General features: G+C 35.4%; 1 protein-coding gene across 1 annotated transcript in view; it reads right to left on the bottom strand.

Annotated features, from left to right (window-relative positions):
* The window catches only part of LOC145669539 (N-acetylglucosamine-6-phosphate deacetylase), a 63,240-nt gene extending 46,282 nt beyond the window's left edge, over positions 1 to 16,958 (bottom strand). Inside the window, exons 1-2 of the mRNA XM_081737725.1 lie at positions 16,468 to 16,958; positions 9,009 to 9,148 (exon numbers count right to left, since the gene is read on the bottom strand). Coding sequence (XP_081593851.1) covers positions 9,009 to 9,148; positions 16,468 to 16,681 — 354 coding nt within the window. The 5' untranslated portion in view covers positions 16,682 to 16,958. The remainder of the gene's footprint in view (positions 1 to 9,008; positions 9,149 to 16,467) is intronic.
* Positions 16,959 to 17,162: the final 204 nt, after the last annotated feature.

Raw genomic sequence — 17,162 nt, 5'->3', positions numbered from 1 at the left:
TTTGGTTGCTGGTCATTCCTTCCAGCTCAGTGAAAAATATTGTTTCGGCAATTCACAACAAAGGCCATTTTGGAGTGAAGCGATGTTTGTCGTTCGCTAAGGCCATGTTTCATTGGAGAGGTATGCGTGAGACTTTTACAAAGTATATCCAAGAGTGCCTTCTTTGTGCACGAACCAAATACTCCTACAGGGTGATTAGAAAGGAGCCCTGTCATGTTGAGGCGTCTTCTTCTTTTGAGAAGCAATGCCTCGACCTGGTCGGGCCTCTTCCTAAGAGCCAAGGATATAAATATATCTTGTCCATCCTGGACGTCTACAGTCGTTTTGTGTGTTTCTTCCCTCTTCGGACGGCACACACAAGAGAGATTGTGGCGGTCCTTGAAAAGAGATATTATTATCAGCTACCATACCCGAAGTATTTGGTGAGTGACCAAGGTCCGCAGTTCTTGTCGCGCTTCTGGAAGGAGTTTTGTCAAAAACACCGGATAAAACATATACTTACCACGCCATACCATCCGGCTTCACATGGCATTATCGAACGCAGACATCGTGACCTTCATCGCATTCTCCGCCTGTATTGCAGTGACAACCAGTCCAAATGGAGTAATTTTCTAAAAGCAGCCCAAGATTTGTGCAATCACTCTTGGTGTGATGCTCTCGGATGTACTCCAGCGGAGCGTTTCTTAACGTATTCAGCATCCAAGAGCTTCAAGGAAAACTTCATTTGGCCCAAAGAGACGGTGCAGGTAAATGAAGACAAGAAATTTGTAGTTTCTGTTCCGGCAGCAGAACCGAAGAAGGAAAGAAAGCTGCGGAAACAGCAAGACATCGTCACGGAAGGTTCTTTGGTGATGGTGAAAACTCACCATATATCGTCAATACCCAAAAAGGTGTTTGCAAAATTTATGCACACATACGTCGGACCTTACCAAGTGGTATCTGTATCTCGAAATTCAGCGAGATTGCAGACTCTGAAGGGAGAAAATATAGGAGTTCAGAGTTTTGACAATCTGAAACTGTTTCGCTGTTCAGAAGAGAAGAGAAAGGAATTATTAGAAGGATGAAAAAAAAAAAAAAGAAAAAAAACCAGTTATAGGTTAAGATTAGGTTAAGCTTGATTAGAATGTATAGTTGTAATTAGAATTGAAAGAAAAAAAAAAAGAAGATGTTTTATCTTGTATAGTCTCTAGTAATTTAGTAGTAACAAAAAAAAAAAAAAAAAAAAACAACTTAAGAAGAACTCATAAGTTCAGGTTTTTTTTTTTTTCTCCGAAGCTCCCGGAGGATGTTACCTTATGCTCAGCATAATGTAACATGGCCCGATGCCTTTGAGCACCTTGTATGTTGGTAGAAAATTTTAAAATTTATTTAGAATGTTAAAAGAAACTTTTATTTTATAGTAGAGCAAACCGTAGGTTGAGAATTTTGCGTAAATTTTGTAAAACAAAATTTTTCAATATATGTTGGATGAAGATTACATGATTATTAATTATATTTTATATGTTTTACGCATTTATCCATGAATATATTATTATTTTAGACAAATAAGTGTGTATTTCGACTTTTTCAATGGTTTTCAGTTCATTTCTATTCATATTTCGGCATAGGGAATCTTCACAAGAAAGCTAAAAATTTATTTCGTAAAATCTTCTTCAAAATTCCAAATTAATAAAGTCAGCCATAATTTCTTCTTGGTGCATCTCTTTGTTTCGAAGTAAAATTATCTGATTGGCTAATCCACAATCACAGCTGCGGCTGAGATTTCGGTTCTCTTTGATCTTCACTCAGAAGCCTATCATCCTATGATTACGTCATAATTATCTTCCAATTGGGGATCATCTTCTCGTAACTCTTTGTATTACGGCGTCAGCCATTTCAAGAGTCAGACGTGCAGTGTTTAGCGTCTGCGAAAAAGTGGAATAATTTGTAATCACGTGAAAATTGTGTCAAATTCTTCGTTTTGGCGAATATTGGAAGAGATAACTGTACGACATTTGGTGTTTCAACAAATTGTTAATCCGGAAATAAGACAATTGTGAAGTAATTTCGCATAACATAACGGATACTAGCCTGTAGCTATCCAGTGGTATGGAATGAGCTCCTTAGCAAATTTTGCGTTCTCGGTCAACCAGAGAACCTAAGAGAAGAAAGAGGAGACGGTGGAAGAGAGAGAAAGAATATTGAGTAGTGGTGCAGACCCGAGGAAGAAGAAGTCAAGCCACGCTCGATGGCTTTTCTGGAAAGGTGCTGAAGGAGTTTCCAAAAACCTATTTTTGAGACCACGTATCACGAGTTTCCCAGGAACCTCGGGTGGAAGTTATCAGGACTTTTTTGTTGTTTAACATATCCGTTTAATCTTGGTGTAAGAAGAGGATGTCAAGTAAGTAAGGAACAGTGAAAGTGAAACTCAGGTATTTGGATTCAAATTTTTCCTTGTTCTGGCAAACTATCATGAGTGAATATATTTTCTGGTGTTTGTGTAATACTCGTAATATGAAGCACTAAATTCGTAAAGTTTCCCTCAACGCCGCACGCATGTAGATTTAGGCAATGTGACATCGTGTTTTCATTCGATGGGGGGGAAAGAAAGCTAGAATCTCAGCAGAGCGATTGTCGTAATCTCAAGAAAATGTGTGTACCACACACACATTTTCCCCAGTGATGAAAGATGTTTTAGATTCCCCAAAATCTAGAAATTATTTATTTCGGTAATTCTGCTCAAAATTCAACCTTTATTCATTTTGGCGTGTTTTCTTTGGTTTGACGTAGAATGATTATGAATGTTGAAGATGTAAACAAGTGTCAGTATCACGGCTATTTGTCTAGTGCAAGGGTACATGCATCTTGCGTACCGATAACCGAAAACGTTCATCAATAGGTTAAACCTACGTACTATTTTAGAAAACTGATACCCATCAAGTTAGAATTACAATGTTGATAATGTCTAGTAAATAATTTTCTTCTTTTAAGAAATTAATTCAGAACGACACTAATGCAAAACTAACCACTGCGTCTTCGGTAGAAGTGTGGTAGCGAAAATAAAATATAAATGCAAGTTAAGTATGGTGCTTTAGGAAATGTATGTGTGATTTTTTTTTTTAAATATATATACTTGTTTAGGTTAAGTTAGTTTAGTTAGATTAGGGCTTTAGGTTTAAGTTGTGTGAATATATTATATGCATGTCTTGCCTGTGCTAGATTGTCATGTGGGTCCGAGCTGACAAGAGGTCGCGAAGAGCGTAAATCCTCTACGCCGGCCACGATCTCGATGCACAGAAGAGTGTAAGCACCAAGGAATATATGTAAACAAAAGGCAAATTAAGCTAACCACAATCTGTAGGCAGTGAATTTATTATTTTCGGTAGTGTTTTGTATTTACTATTGTATTCTTTTGTTTGTTTTGCGTGTCGATACCATGAAAATGCTCTAGAAGGCAAGAATATTCAATGAATATCAAAGAATATAATATTTCAAGAATATAAACAAAAGTAAATAATGTTTTTGGCTTTGAAAGTATAGAAATCGATTTTATTAAATTTTATTTTGATGGGTATGTCAGTTCAATGTAAATATTTTCCTGTTAACGAATATTTTGTGTTACATTCATGAATATTTTGAAAGAAAATAAAACTTACTAGCCGTGAATGCATCTTTCTTTTTGAATACGAAATCTAACTAGCTTGTAATTTTAAGAAATAGTAGAAATACGTAGTCGATGTTTTGGTATGCATGCGAAGCATGATAGAAATAAGAGCAATATGTGCGGAAATAAGTTTACTGGGGAAATGAGATAGCTGTGAAATTCAGGGAAGAGACTTTCCTTAGTGTGACCGAGTTGAAAACAACCGAATCTGTAGAAATTTCTCATTTTATCAATTTCTATCAAAATCTCAGTTTGGATTCTTTTTTTATTTATTACAAAATTCTGTTTCAAGAGGTTTTTTTTTTTTTTTTTAAATTCAGATAGGGCTTTCACAAACAACATCAAGATCTTCTTTGTGCTCAGTGCCAGCTCCACTCGGAGGTCGGTGTCCTGTGTCTGTAGTCGTGGTTCACAACCTATTTCCGGATGGGATGTGAATGATGAACTGCAGGCCTGGATATCGGGCTGCGGGTTGAGATGGAACAGAGTTTGGAAGCTATATATTTCGGGCCAAAATTTGAGTTCTATTTTCCGTAGATGATTGGCTTGGTGAGTGTATCAGTGACTGCTGATGACGAGCCCATACGGGCCCAGTAGGTTCGGTGTCACTAGTCAGTGATACATTCAACATAGCATGTAATCTCAAGGAAAGGGAACATCATACAAGAAAACAAACAACAATATTTCATTATTTTATTTATCATTATTATTATTATTTTATTTTATTATTTTTAAAGTAAAACAGTGGCAGACATGTGAATTTTTTCTTTCCGGTTTCTTGCGACATAACTTAACTGACATCGTATTTCCTTGTTGAGCTGAGTGCAAATACCCATTCTGTATAGGAAGAATCACAATATACCTCCTGATTTTGTTATCTCTCGTCCTATTTGTTACAGATGTTGATACATTTGAATGTATTTAAAGAAAATTATTGATCTTACAAATACTATTTTTTTTCGTCCATTACCTATTTTTGAAGTAGCCTTGTTTTAATAATTTTATTCACCCAAAGTCATGTTGTAAGGTATAATAGCATAAAGCTTCCTAGCACCGAAGAACATTCTATATAAATATGTCGTATGTAATGGGGACCGTAATGTGTGAAAAGGGTTGAAAAGTAAAACTGAATTGTGATATGTTATATGATTACAGGGAATTATAATGTTACGATGAAACATATGTAACTAATCATTACGAAATGTTTGAAGTAAGTAACGAAATGTAAAGTTAGCCTTGTATTTTCCGATTCTACATGATTTTCGTCGAGTTCCTACCTACCAGTAGATTGTTCGAATTGCCATTCGGGGTGCTAAACATATTTTGTTTGAATTTGTTTATATATATATTTGCTCATTTTAATACAATTACAGTACAATATTTGTGTATACTTAACATGCAACACTGCTAAAAATTTGTAAATTTGGATGAAGAGACATAGTTATGCATCAATTTCTCAGTGAAATAGTGATTTCAAAATCAGTGGTGGAAAGTAATATAGTAAAAGTCTAAACCAAGCATCAGGAATACCAAATTATATCTTTCCAACTTAGTGAAATCAAAGTTAAGAAGCTGTCCCAAAATATATATATATATATCTTAATCTAAGAAGTCTTTGCAATTGTTATGTTAAGTGGAAATACTAAAATGTTAGTTCATGAAGTTATAATTAATCAATACATATCTCCACAAGCAACATCAATTTAAAAAAAAAAAAAAATCTCATCACCATGTAGTTTTCTAGAAATGTTTATCAATTCATAGACTACAATCGACCACTTAAAGTTCCTCATAATGACTAAATATGCTATTCCCGGATGAGACATGATTTCTGTGTGGAAATCTAATTTTCTTTAGCTATGATACGTATAAATAAGTAAACCGATACAGTTCCTTTAAGCAGATCAGTTGAAGTGCTGATCAGAAGCAGTGATATATATATATATATATATATATATATATATATATATTTATGAAAGTGTGCTGTGTACTCTAAGTGAAATTTTAAACTACAATCGAATCGAGATAGGACTCAATACAGATTTTTTTCTTATCGAACTATTTAAGATTTAATTGGATGTGAGCGAAGAGACTCAAAGTTCTAATTAATTACAATATCTTCAAGGATTTTGTTTTTTTATTATTTTATTATTATTATTATTTTGTTACTTCGCTAATTTAAAACTCTTTCAAGTACCTCAAAGAACGTGGTTCACTATTGGACGCTTTATTATCAACCATTCTTCGTATAGTATAAGATCGTAATGCCACACTACTGGTGGAGCTAAGAAACAAATTTTGTTTTCTGAACATGCTTATTAAAACTTCACATACTCGAACGCTATGAAACTTCCTAAAATGTGTAATATATGTATGCACAGTAATGTTACTTATGTTTTAGTAATTTGGTTACCGATGTGTTAGATACTTAATCTCAAATGTAATACCATTTTCTTGAAACTCATTAGTCAAATATGTTTTAATGAGAAGAAAATTAAATCTTACTTTTGAACTTTATTATATTCTGTTATACAGATATTTTTTTGTTCTTTCTTTCTTCCAACCTCTTTCTATATTTCAAATGAATATTTCATTTATATTAAAATGTTTAGTGGAATTGAGTTATTTGATTCAACATGTATTAGTAGTGGGTAGTACCTGACCTTTGACTTTAGTATTTAGTATAATTTAAGAATATGTAATAAGATAGTTTCGGTGTGATACTACAGTGAAACCTGTCTATGTTGGCCACCATCGGTTCCATCGAAAAGTGGCCAACTTACAGAAAATAAGTGTGATTTGTGTATTTTTAGAATAGGATTTCTAGTATTACTTGATTGTAAAATTTTAATAAGCAGTGGCACGACAACTACTTATAAATGTATATAGAGTAATCATAAAAATATACAGTACTAGAAAATATTACTATAGTATGCAAGATCGCCGATTTTTCTGTAAATTTGGGGGGGGGGGAGCATTCAGATGCAGAAGGTATATATATGAAGATTTTAAGACAAATTGCACTCAAATCATACCAAATATTGTAAACTCATAAATAAAATAGGGGCCACATGAGCTTTGAGGGGCCCGGGCCCCCTCGGTCCCTCCAGGATCGGCGCTCTAATACATATGCATACCTTTCTCTTCCTGAAAACTAGTCTGGTACATTGGATTATTCGGATTGGAAACACAATAACACAAACAACCGTGAAATAGAAGTGTATGTACGCAGTTTATTGAAATTGATATAGCACACTGAGTTATTCAGATTGAAAACAAGAAAAGCTAAGTTATAAATTGAGAAATTCATATGCAATTAATACGACTTCTTTTCAGCTGTTACTGAATGGTGGTTCATTCTAGACATATTTGCTTTATTCCTTTTGTCAGATATGCACATTCTAATATTGTAGTTAACTACCTCTTGTTAATGACCTAGAAGTGTTTCCCTCGGAGCAAAAGATGTTTTGAGAAAATCTTGAGGGAATTCATATCTCAAAACCTCCGCTACCTTTTGACATGCAGCCAGGTGCCAATAAATGACAATTGAGCTTTAACCTTGAGAATTTTCCGGAATTACTAAAGCTTCCCACTGATGAAAGGAGCCGATATAGCTAATGGTTTTACCAAAACAGACAGGGTAAACAAATATGTACAACCATTTCCTGAATTCCTGTACGTGCTTTTTCTTATTCACATCTTCCTTCACCACCCTTTTATGAGGGTAGTGTTCTGGCCATTGACCTCCAAGAACAAATCGTGCGAATCTATACTTCTTTGTGTCCATCAAAAATACAGAATATCTGCCTCTCATATGGGAATTCGGAAGAGTTAAGAAAAATAACAAAACTGTATTTTTCGTGGCCAAGATACGCAGGTAAATTTATCATTATCATCATAGGGTAAACATTGCTTCAGTGTGGCCAACTTCCAAGATAGACAGGCGGCCAACTTATAGAGTAGTAAGAAACGAATGTCTTATGGGAAAATGCAGGTTCAAGACGAACTAGGCCAAGATAAGCAGGTGGCCAACTTAGAGAGGTGGCCAAGTTGACAGGTTTCACTGTAGTAATATATGAATATTCAACACAATTACTTTAAACTTGGAAGTCCACGCAAGATCATATTCACTGTGTGTAACTGAATCCTGAGATATATTTACACTCTTGCGATCGTTATAACAATAAACCGTCATAAATATCAACATATAACAGAGTTACCATCGAAAGCCTAATGAATAAAACACGAGGTGGTGCATTATCATTACAGAAGGAAATAATGAATATGGTAAATTAATTTTAACAGTACTATTTTATTAGGAATTTACTACTGAAATATGATTAGTACATCCATATAAATTCTCAGTTTACCAAGAAGGGTCCCGATTCATATTCAATTATTTGGTATAATTGAATATGAATCGGCCAAATACCAGACTACTGCTAACTTCGAATTTCTGGTACTACAAGCTAACAATAGCATGAAGTTACCTTAGAAAAGGTAATTTCATGTCATTCTTTTTGATTGAAAACAACTCGTCCTCATTCCTCCATTCTAGACACGGTCATGTAACTAAAAGAAAATAAATTAATTTCGGAAGTCCATTGCGTTTAACATATTAAAACTTTAATACTTTATTATAAATTATTTAAATCCGTTAGGCTCATTATAATTGCCTTGGCGACCAATCAAAATAAACTATAACCAGAATGTAGGAGGAGTGGTTTCAATTTTTTAGTTTTGCAGTTGCACATAGAATAAGAGTTTTAGTAAATGTGTATGCTTATGGATTTTTTAAAAATCCAAAACCAGTAGTACTCATGTAAAATTTACTCTCGGAAGCATGAGAGGATAATGGGTAAATTCAATCCTTGTATATTTCTCATAATTTTTGCACCCGTAAAGATGATGATTACCAGGCACATGCCCAGGAAAATGTTTCAGGAGGGGTACAAACTTAATATAAGAATAAATTATATTTAAATTTGTAAAACCAGCCCTAACATTATACTACGTTTACACAAAAGTCGGGATTTCAGCGAGGGAGGATGATCTGGACCACCAGGATAACCCTTGCGTACGTCCCTGATTATTGGCACGTGAGGTCCAAGGTTGGGTTTTCAGTACGGTTACAGTATTTTACTGTTGATCCAGTATTGCTGGGCAGTTCCAGTTAAGCGGGTAGCAAACTCTGCTCTAGAAAACCAGAAATAACAGCGAATTTATGCACCATCCAGCTGAACTTGTGCCACTTTTGTAATAACTTTGTGAGTCATACGATCAATGCTTACTAGCTACGTTGCTACGTTTTTTTTTTTTTTTTTTTTTTTTTTTTTTTTTTTTTTTTTTTTTTTTTGTAACTAACCTTTTTGTAGACATGTGGTGGTGAGGTGACAACAGTTGGGCAAAATGCTGTAACACCATGTTGCAAGAGTCCTTTGGCAACTTTGCTTACGCCTTCTTCGACCGTATCTACATCGTATGAGAAATCAACTCCAAAAGCACCTGTAAGATAATAATAATAATACCCCAAATAATTTATACATCATAAAGAAGTGCAATCAACAGAAATCTCTGCTTGCAAGTCTAGGAGAAGGTTCTAGAACATAGCTCCGTCTTTATAAAACTTGATGAAATATAAGCCTATTTTATGTACTTTGTTTTGGTTCCTTTTCGTTCCTTATTATTTTTTTTCAGTTTTTTATCGTTCAAATATATTATTACCGAAACTAAGAAAACAACTTCAACTTTTGAACCATGTTTGTTTACTTAACCATATCAGTCATATGTAGGTGTATTGTTTTATACATAAAGTAATAATAATGTTTTAATTAAATATAATTTTAGATAAATTATCTTTTCTTGTTATTTCTTTGATTTTACGGTCATAAATTTTATCTTAGTTTGCTTTTTATTCCATTCGAAATTCCGTTCAATTTCGTTTTCGTCTTCGGAGTCGATATTGAATTGTTCGTTGGCGGCTGGCATGGTATGTGATCGTATTGTGTGAATGTGTCGACGGATTGGTCCACTGCAATATATGCTTTATACCTGGTATGTTCTATGTTCATTTTATAGTTCTATTTCCTGATCCAATTGTGTTTATATATGTATGTAGATTTTGTAAGTTTAGAAAATGTTTTTTTTCTGACATACAGTGTGCTATTCTTTGAAGTTCATTTGTTCGCAAATATCTCGCATTACCTCACGTTATTGATGTTCTTGGTTATTTTCGTTTCTAGGGCAAAGATGGGTCAATTACGACAAAATAAATTATTTGAAATTATTAGTCACAATTCCACTTACACTGACAGGATTTCTTCTACTAACATATATTCTAAAATCATATACGTTTCGGGAGAAGACTCCGCCCCCCTCTGTTATTTTATAATGTAGATTACTGGAAGGAATTATTTTATGCAAGCGGTATTTTGATTAGTTAATAGTCTGAAATAGCTTACTTTGTTGTAATTCACCTAACTTGGCCTCTGAATGGTGGATTTGGACGGAGACCTGTGTGCTAGAACCGTGCCCAAGCCTAGTATATCAATTTTTCAACTTCATGCGTACTGCTGTTAGGTAATATGAATTGTTGAATTTTAAACCGTCTGTCAAATATATGCGTTTCTATTAAAGTGTGGAAAATTTTGCTCCTAACAGGGTTGGCAAAAACCATGGTTTTTATTTAAAAAAAAACAAAAAAAACGGGTTTTTTTGGTTTAAACCAGGTTTTTTGTTTAAACCAGGATTTTTTTTGTTTAAACCAGGTTTTTATGGTTTAAATAATTTGCTCTATATATTCATATCATATATGGACAGAAATAAGTTTGTTTCGCCTTTATGTTATTACGCAACAATCGGGTTATGCTGGAAGGGGTCACATAAGCTTAAAGGGTAATAAAAACCGCTTCTCGAGTTACATCCGAGAGAAATTGTCCTCCATTTGAACTCGGAACCAGGACTAATTGGCCACAAGTGCGATACATCTACCGACTCACTCACGAAGGAATCCTGATAAAAAAAAAAAAAAAAAAAAAAAAAAAAACGCTGTACTGATCTTTACATGCTTCTTAATATAACTGTCAAGAGTCATTTCAGAAGCACAAAAAGATAAACAGTTGCACAAGTGAAACCATTACACAGAATTACATATGAACAATTTCAAAGTACTACGGAGTACAGAAGAACTAATTTAGTTCAAGTTAGTTAACAACGACTTTTATTGGTCCAAATTAAAGAAATACACCGACTTAATCTGCATATCAATAAGAAAAGTGAATAAAGATACGAATTATTTGAATCCACTTTGGCTCAGACTCATTTATGCATAAATAGATACCAAAGATACGTATTTCACTAAATGCCTCTCGTGGGGTCTGTATGACCCCCCCCACACACACACACAAAAAAAAAAAAAAAGTACGGCATTTTCGATGTATTTTATCAATAGTAAACATTGAAACGAAACAATATTTAGAATTTTTCTTCGATTGCAATTACATAACAATAATAACAACTACAAAAAATCACAAAATAAACATTTATAAACTTATAAAAAAAAAAGTTGCTTTTGTATGTATAATCTTTTTGAGTAATGAATGAGGAATTTAGGTCTGAATATAATACGAATAATATACGGGAGTGAAACGTGATAACCCACAAATGTGTGTTCATCAAGATTTTACAAACACTTACAGTTTTACGAACATTTTTTTTTTTTTTTGTTTTTTGGTTTAAACCAGTTGTTTTTTTTGAAAAACTCAGCTGGTTTAAACCAGCCAACCCTGGCTCCTAATACTTATTATCAATTAAGTTGGGTTGAAATGATGTTGAGTTTAACGTCCCGTTCGGCAGCGAGGCTATGAGACGTGAACCTACTGATTAACGAGGAATCCGAACCACATAAACACCCGCCGGGAATCGAACCAGGGTCTCCCAGGCCAAAGGCGCGTACGTTAACTGCTTGGTCACGAAGGAGCTCTACTTATCAATTAAATAGATCCCAAATGAACTATTTTTATTTCGTATCTTTGCATTCAGATGTTAAACATGTCAGTAATTTCGTTTACTGTGTTAAATATAATCTTCAACTAGAGTAGACTGGTAAACGGAAAACTCTGGCAAGCTTGAGCTTAAGGTGAGATCCAAACCGCTACTCAGTTTACATCAGAGAGGAATTGTCCTCCATCTATATTCGGGACCCCTTGATTACAAAGTCGACGGGTCTACCGCCCTTAACCACAAAGAACATTTGATAGAAATACCGATACATCATACTGATCTTTCATGCTTAAACATTTTACGAGCCAATTCAAAAGATCAAGATACATAGCTGCACAATTCTAAAGACAGAAGCACTGGTGTCTCTGGAATGTAAAAATTGGAGGGGGGACATCAAAGTAAGTGATTTAAATGGTGCTTTCTAGCCCAACCTGTTTATTACCCGATTCCATTCGTTTCCATTTGTTACCCTTCTGCTTACCTTCACGGACCCCCCCCCCTAAGGTATTACAAAAACTCTGTTATAATCATCTCACAGCCTGAATATTATATTTCAAATAAATATTATTTATATGTTATTCTGTCGTTACTAAATAAATTAAATTAGAATAAAATATTGAATATTTTGTACTTCAAAATACTGGGGGGACGCGTCCCCCTCGTCCCCCTGCCAGAGACGCCCTTGGACAGAAGTACAGAAGATCTAACTTAGTCCAAGTTAGTTCACTGAGTCAGAAATACAGCGACTTAATACAATATTAATAAAAGAAGTGTTTAAAGATATAAATCATTTGAGTTCACTCTGGCAATGAACCATTCATACGTATAATTGCAAATCCAGAAAATAGTTTTGATTTCAATAAATCAATTGCATTCATGTTTCCTGGGTTTCTAATGTCTAGAGGATCATAATCTAGATCAGTGGTTTGGAGGTCACTGCTCTAGATGATTTGAGATGCGGCGCTATTTCACACGAATTGTGACAATTTTGGTTTAAAATTTTATTTGTTGGTTTATTTTATTTATTTTTCTTTTATTTATTTATTTAACAATCAAGCTCAGAGACCATTTTACACTGGATATCTAACAACAACAATAACAATGGAAAGGAAAATGAAATGAAATTTTTGAGTTTTACGTCCCACGGTTATGCCGGTTAGGCTAAAGGAGACGGTGATGATGAGAGATGAATGAAATGGTGGAATGAAGAAAGTGGGAAGAAACGGGAGAACCCCGAAAAACCCACGCACACGGTGTTTGTCCACCACAAAGTTCACTTGGCGGGAGGAGGGTTTGAACCCGAGACCCCAAGCACCAGAGGTGAACGCTCTACCACTGAGCCACCGCGGACCAACAATGGAAAGGATTTGGGAAGGTATCGGCCAGTGCCTGTTTAGTAGGTACCATCCCGGCATTTGCCTGGTAGGACTGAGGGAAACCCTGGAAAACCTGTCAGGATGGTCGGCAGCGGGATTCGAACTCACGACCTCCCGAATGCGAAGCCAACGCTCTACCACTTGAGCTATTTCGCTCGAAAACCATAGTTTAACATCTGGTTTAAACCAGCCAATCCTGTTTAAAACTCTTGTCAAAGTGGTGACTTTCCATCCTTATTCTTAAATGAGAGGACTCTCTTCGTGCATACCGGTACTGGGGTCAAACGCGGCGGAGGGGGAGATTGATAAGTATCATATGGTTAGGGAGCCAAAGGCACAGGAGCAGACGTTATGTGCTGTGACGACACTTAAAACAGCTTGTCGAAATGCATGAAAAATGATTGAATGTGCATACCTTGTGAAGAACATGTTAACAAGACTTCAAACAATATCTATCTGTTTCTATTTCATGATTCTGGTTACAGTATGTCGACTTCATAAAAAAGCTCTGATATACTAGTCTTCCCTTATAACATCATAAAATTTAGCCGTAAATCTTCCCAGATTGTTCAACTGCACTGAAACTCCAGGATCTGTAGATACTGGTGCGGAATAGTCCGTTATGAAAATGATAATTTCATGGTTAGAACGAGTGACTGCATATGAAAGAGAATTATTCTTTAGGATCAGGGTTGGCTGATTTAAACCAAGGTGGTTTAAACCAGCTGTTAAAAAAGCTGGTTTAAACCAAAAAACGAAAAATGTTTGTAAAAGTGTAAATATTCGTAAAATCTTGATGAACACACATTGGTGGATTATCACGTTTCACTCCCATATATTATTCGTACTATATTCAGACCTAAATTCCCCATTCATTACTCAAAGAGATTATATTACAAAAGCAATCTTTTTAATGTAACTTTATGTTTCTTTTGTGATTTTCTTTTTATAGTTTGTTATTATTGTTATGCAACCTAAGGAAAATTCTAAACATTCTTTCGTTTTAATAATGTTTACTATTGATAAAATAAATCGAAATGCCGTACTTTTTTGGGAGGGGAGTCATACAAACCCCACGAGAGGCAATTATTGAAATCACAAGAATCTTTCGTAACTATTTATCTATAAATGGGTCAGAGCCAAAGTGGACTCAAATAATTCGTATCTTTATTCATTTTTCTTACTGATATGCAAAGTAAGTCGTTATATTTCTTTAACTTGGACTAATAAAAGTCGTAGTGAAGTGACTTGGACTAAATTAATTCTTCTGTACTTTGTAGTACTATGAAGTTATCCATATGTAATTCTGTATAATGCTTCCACTTGTGCAATTGTTTATCTTTTTGTCCTGAAATGACTTTTGACGATTATATTAACAAATATGTAAAGATCAGTCCAACGTATTTTTATCAGGAATCCTTCATGAGTAAGTCGACAGACGTATCGCATTTGTGGCCAATTAGTCCCGGTTTCGAGTCCAAATGGAGGGCAATTTCTCTTGGATGGAAGCCGAGATGCGGTTTGGATTCCCCTTTAAGCTTATGTGACCCCTTCCAGCATAACCCGGTTGTTGCATACTAACACCAAGGCGAAACAAGCTTATTTCTGTCAATATGTGATATAAATACATAGAGCAAAAAGGTTTAAACAAACAAACAAACAAAAAAAAAAGCCAACCCTGTTTAGGATATTACTAGTTACTGCCGGAGCATTTCTGTACAATGTAGAAAACCATAGTTTACCAATGTTTACAAGTATTATGTTGCTAGTGTCAAATCATTACAAGTAAAACACTATGGTTAAAATGAGTGAGTGTACATGAAAGATGACTATGTGACAATTATTTCCGCCCGCGAAGTATTTCTGCACAACGTAGGGAATGTGTATTTTGTTTCCAAGTACAGTTATTAGTATAAAACCATAACAAGTGCTCTAGCCTATTCACGTGCGTTTCTTTTCCATTATGTTATGCGTTATAAGGTGTCATCCAACTATACTCAATTATGCACATACCCTCTGTAGCTGCGCCGCCAGCACCCTACGGGCGCAAACCTGCACGATGCCTCTGCTTTGCTCCTGCCCTAACTGAGATAGCATAACTGAGACGAACTGCCCCAACGTTCGCCTTGAGTGACCACCTAACATAAGCTGTTTTATTTTTTAGCCAGTCGTTTATATGGTGTGAGATTTATATGGAAAAATCTCATCATTTGGCACAGATAAAATTCAAGGTGGGCATCAGAAGTAATTGCTGAAAAATTACAATTCTTCTACAATTTATGGTACCTATCAATACGGCGTAAAAACCATAGACTAACCTGTGGTAGATGTCTACTAAAAACACGAATAATACGTACTTAATCAAAATGAAATATTTGAATCTTACGTCTGACGTATATGTCGGCTATGCTAAAAGTAAGGGCAGGGCAAGGAAGGTGAACTCGCGCAAGGGCGTTGGTGTGCTCGAAGCAGGCGCGTGAACGATGGTGGGTATACGCGTAAAGGAAGGTTGTGAAAACAAGTGAGTTTTGGCAATGAGTTTTAATAGCACTTCTCATGGTTTCATACAAGTAGCACTCAACTTGTAAACATAAAATATAGTTTCTGTACTGTGCAGAAATACACTGGAGGTGGAAAGTAATGTTTAATACAGTCATCTTTCATATGCATTCAGTTGTTTTATCGGCAAGGTTCTAGAACACAGGTTCCCCTTCTCATTTAGCTGTAAGAAAGACAGAAAGCAACGTGTCCTGCGGGGCTCTAACCCGCCTTCACTCGCTAAGGCTCGCTCGGCAATACTATGTGAGTAAATTTTGGTACAGAAAGGAACCAACCTAGCTACTAATCTATGCAGAGGGGCCTGTGTTCTAGAACCTTCCCGTTTTACCCGTTGTAAAGGACTTGCATGATTTTGCACTAGTAACCATACAGTTGTAAATCTAAAATACAGCCGTATTACTTTGTATTTAATTCTATCCAAGGGCGCCCATGTAGTGGTTTCCAGGGGCAAGTATAAGCGACGTTTCAAAAATAGTTTCAAATTTTGCTGTAACTAATGTAAAAACTCTATTGGGTTTTCGATATTCTGAAGTACAATTTCCTCTAGGAGGGGGCGAGCGCCCCACCTTGTCCCCCCTGATGGGAGCCCTTGATTCTATCGCCTTCAGAAATTTGTTCTTAAATAAATATGTATTTTCATGTGAATTATTGAACTTTACCTGTAAACTTTTCAAAATGTGGTGTGCCAAAAGTAAATCAGCACATAATTATTTGACGGACTACTCTGTACCTGCACCCACCTGTATTCACAGTTGCTTCGTATTTTGCCATACTTTGACACAGCAACCGTCTCCTTTACACCAAAATTTTACACTTAGAGCAATTAACACAGACATAGAATTGTTAAAATAATAAGTCCTACGATAATACGCACATTTATTGTCTTACCATTTATCTGAAGATCAATAAACCCTGGCGATATCAATGCTCCATTACAGTCAATGTACTGATCGGCATACTCCTTCTCGTCGAAAAACACTTTTTCCGGGTTTACTATCTTTCCATTTCGAACCCAAATATCATCTACAACTATATCATGTTCACGCAGAAGTCGACAATTTCTAAATTGCAATAACTTTGACTCCCGTTCTTGTAAGCGCATCTTGAATTCGTATAGCAATACCAACTACTAGATGCAATTAAATCGAAAACCAAGGCCGACAGCTATCTTGCAAGGTTATATGGTGATACACGAACGAAACACCATAATATGACATCACGGGCACAATTTCGTAATACTTGGAAGATTATCGAACATGAACCTTTCCCCTTAACTCTTCTTTCAAATTTTGAGCAAATATTTACATCATCCTCTATCAGCTGCTATTGGACGATAGTTCCCGCCTCCATCCCCTAGTGGGCAGCGATATTGTGTCAAGGCCAAGATGGCTAATAATCTTTGGAGCACAGAAGAATTTGATTTCTGTCTATGATTAAAAAGAAAGTAATAGTACATGATTAAAAAGAAATAGAAAGGAGTTAAAGTACGGTACCTAACAAACTTATTATCTATTCGCGAATCCGAATTAGGTGTTGGAAGGTCTCTTTTATTTAAGTACAAAGTTATTACGTATTGTATGTTT

Source organism: Thermobia domestica, chromosome 14, assembly GCF_964235325.1.
Source record: "Thermobia domestica chromosome 14, izTheDome1.hap1.1, whole genome shotgun sequence".
NCBI classification, from domain to species: Eukaryota; Metazoa; Arthropoda; class Insecta; order Zygentoma; family Lepismatidae; genus Thermobia; species Thermobia domestica.
Note: the sequence above shows the minus strand (reverse complement) of the source record. Positions and strands in the feature narration are given on the sequence as shown.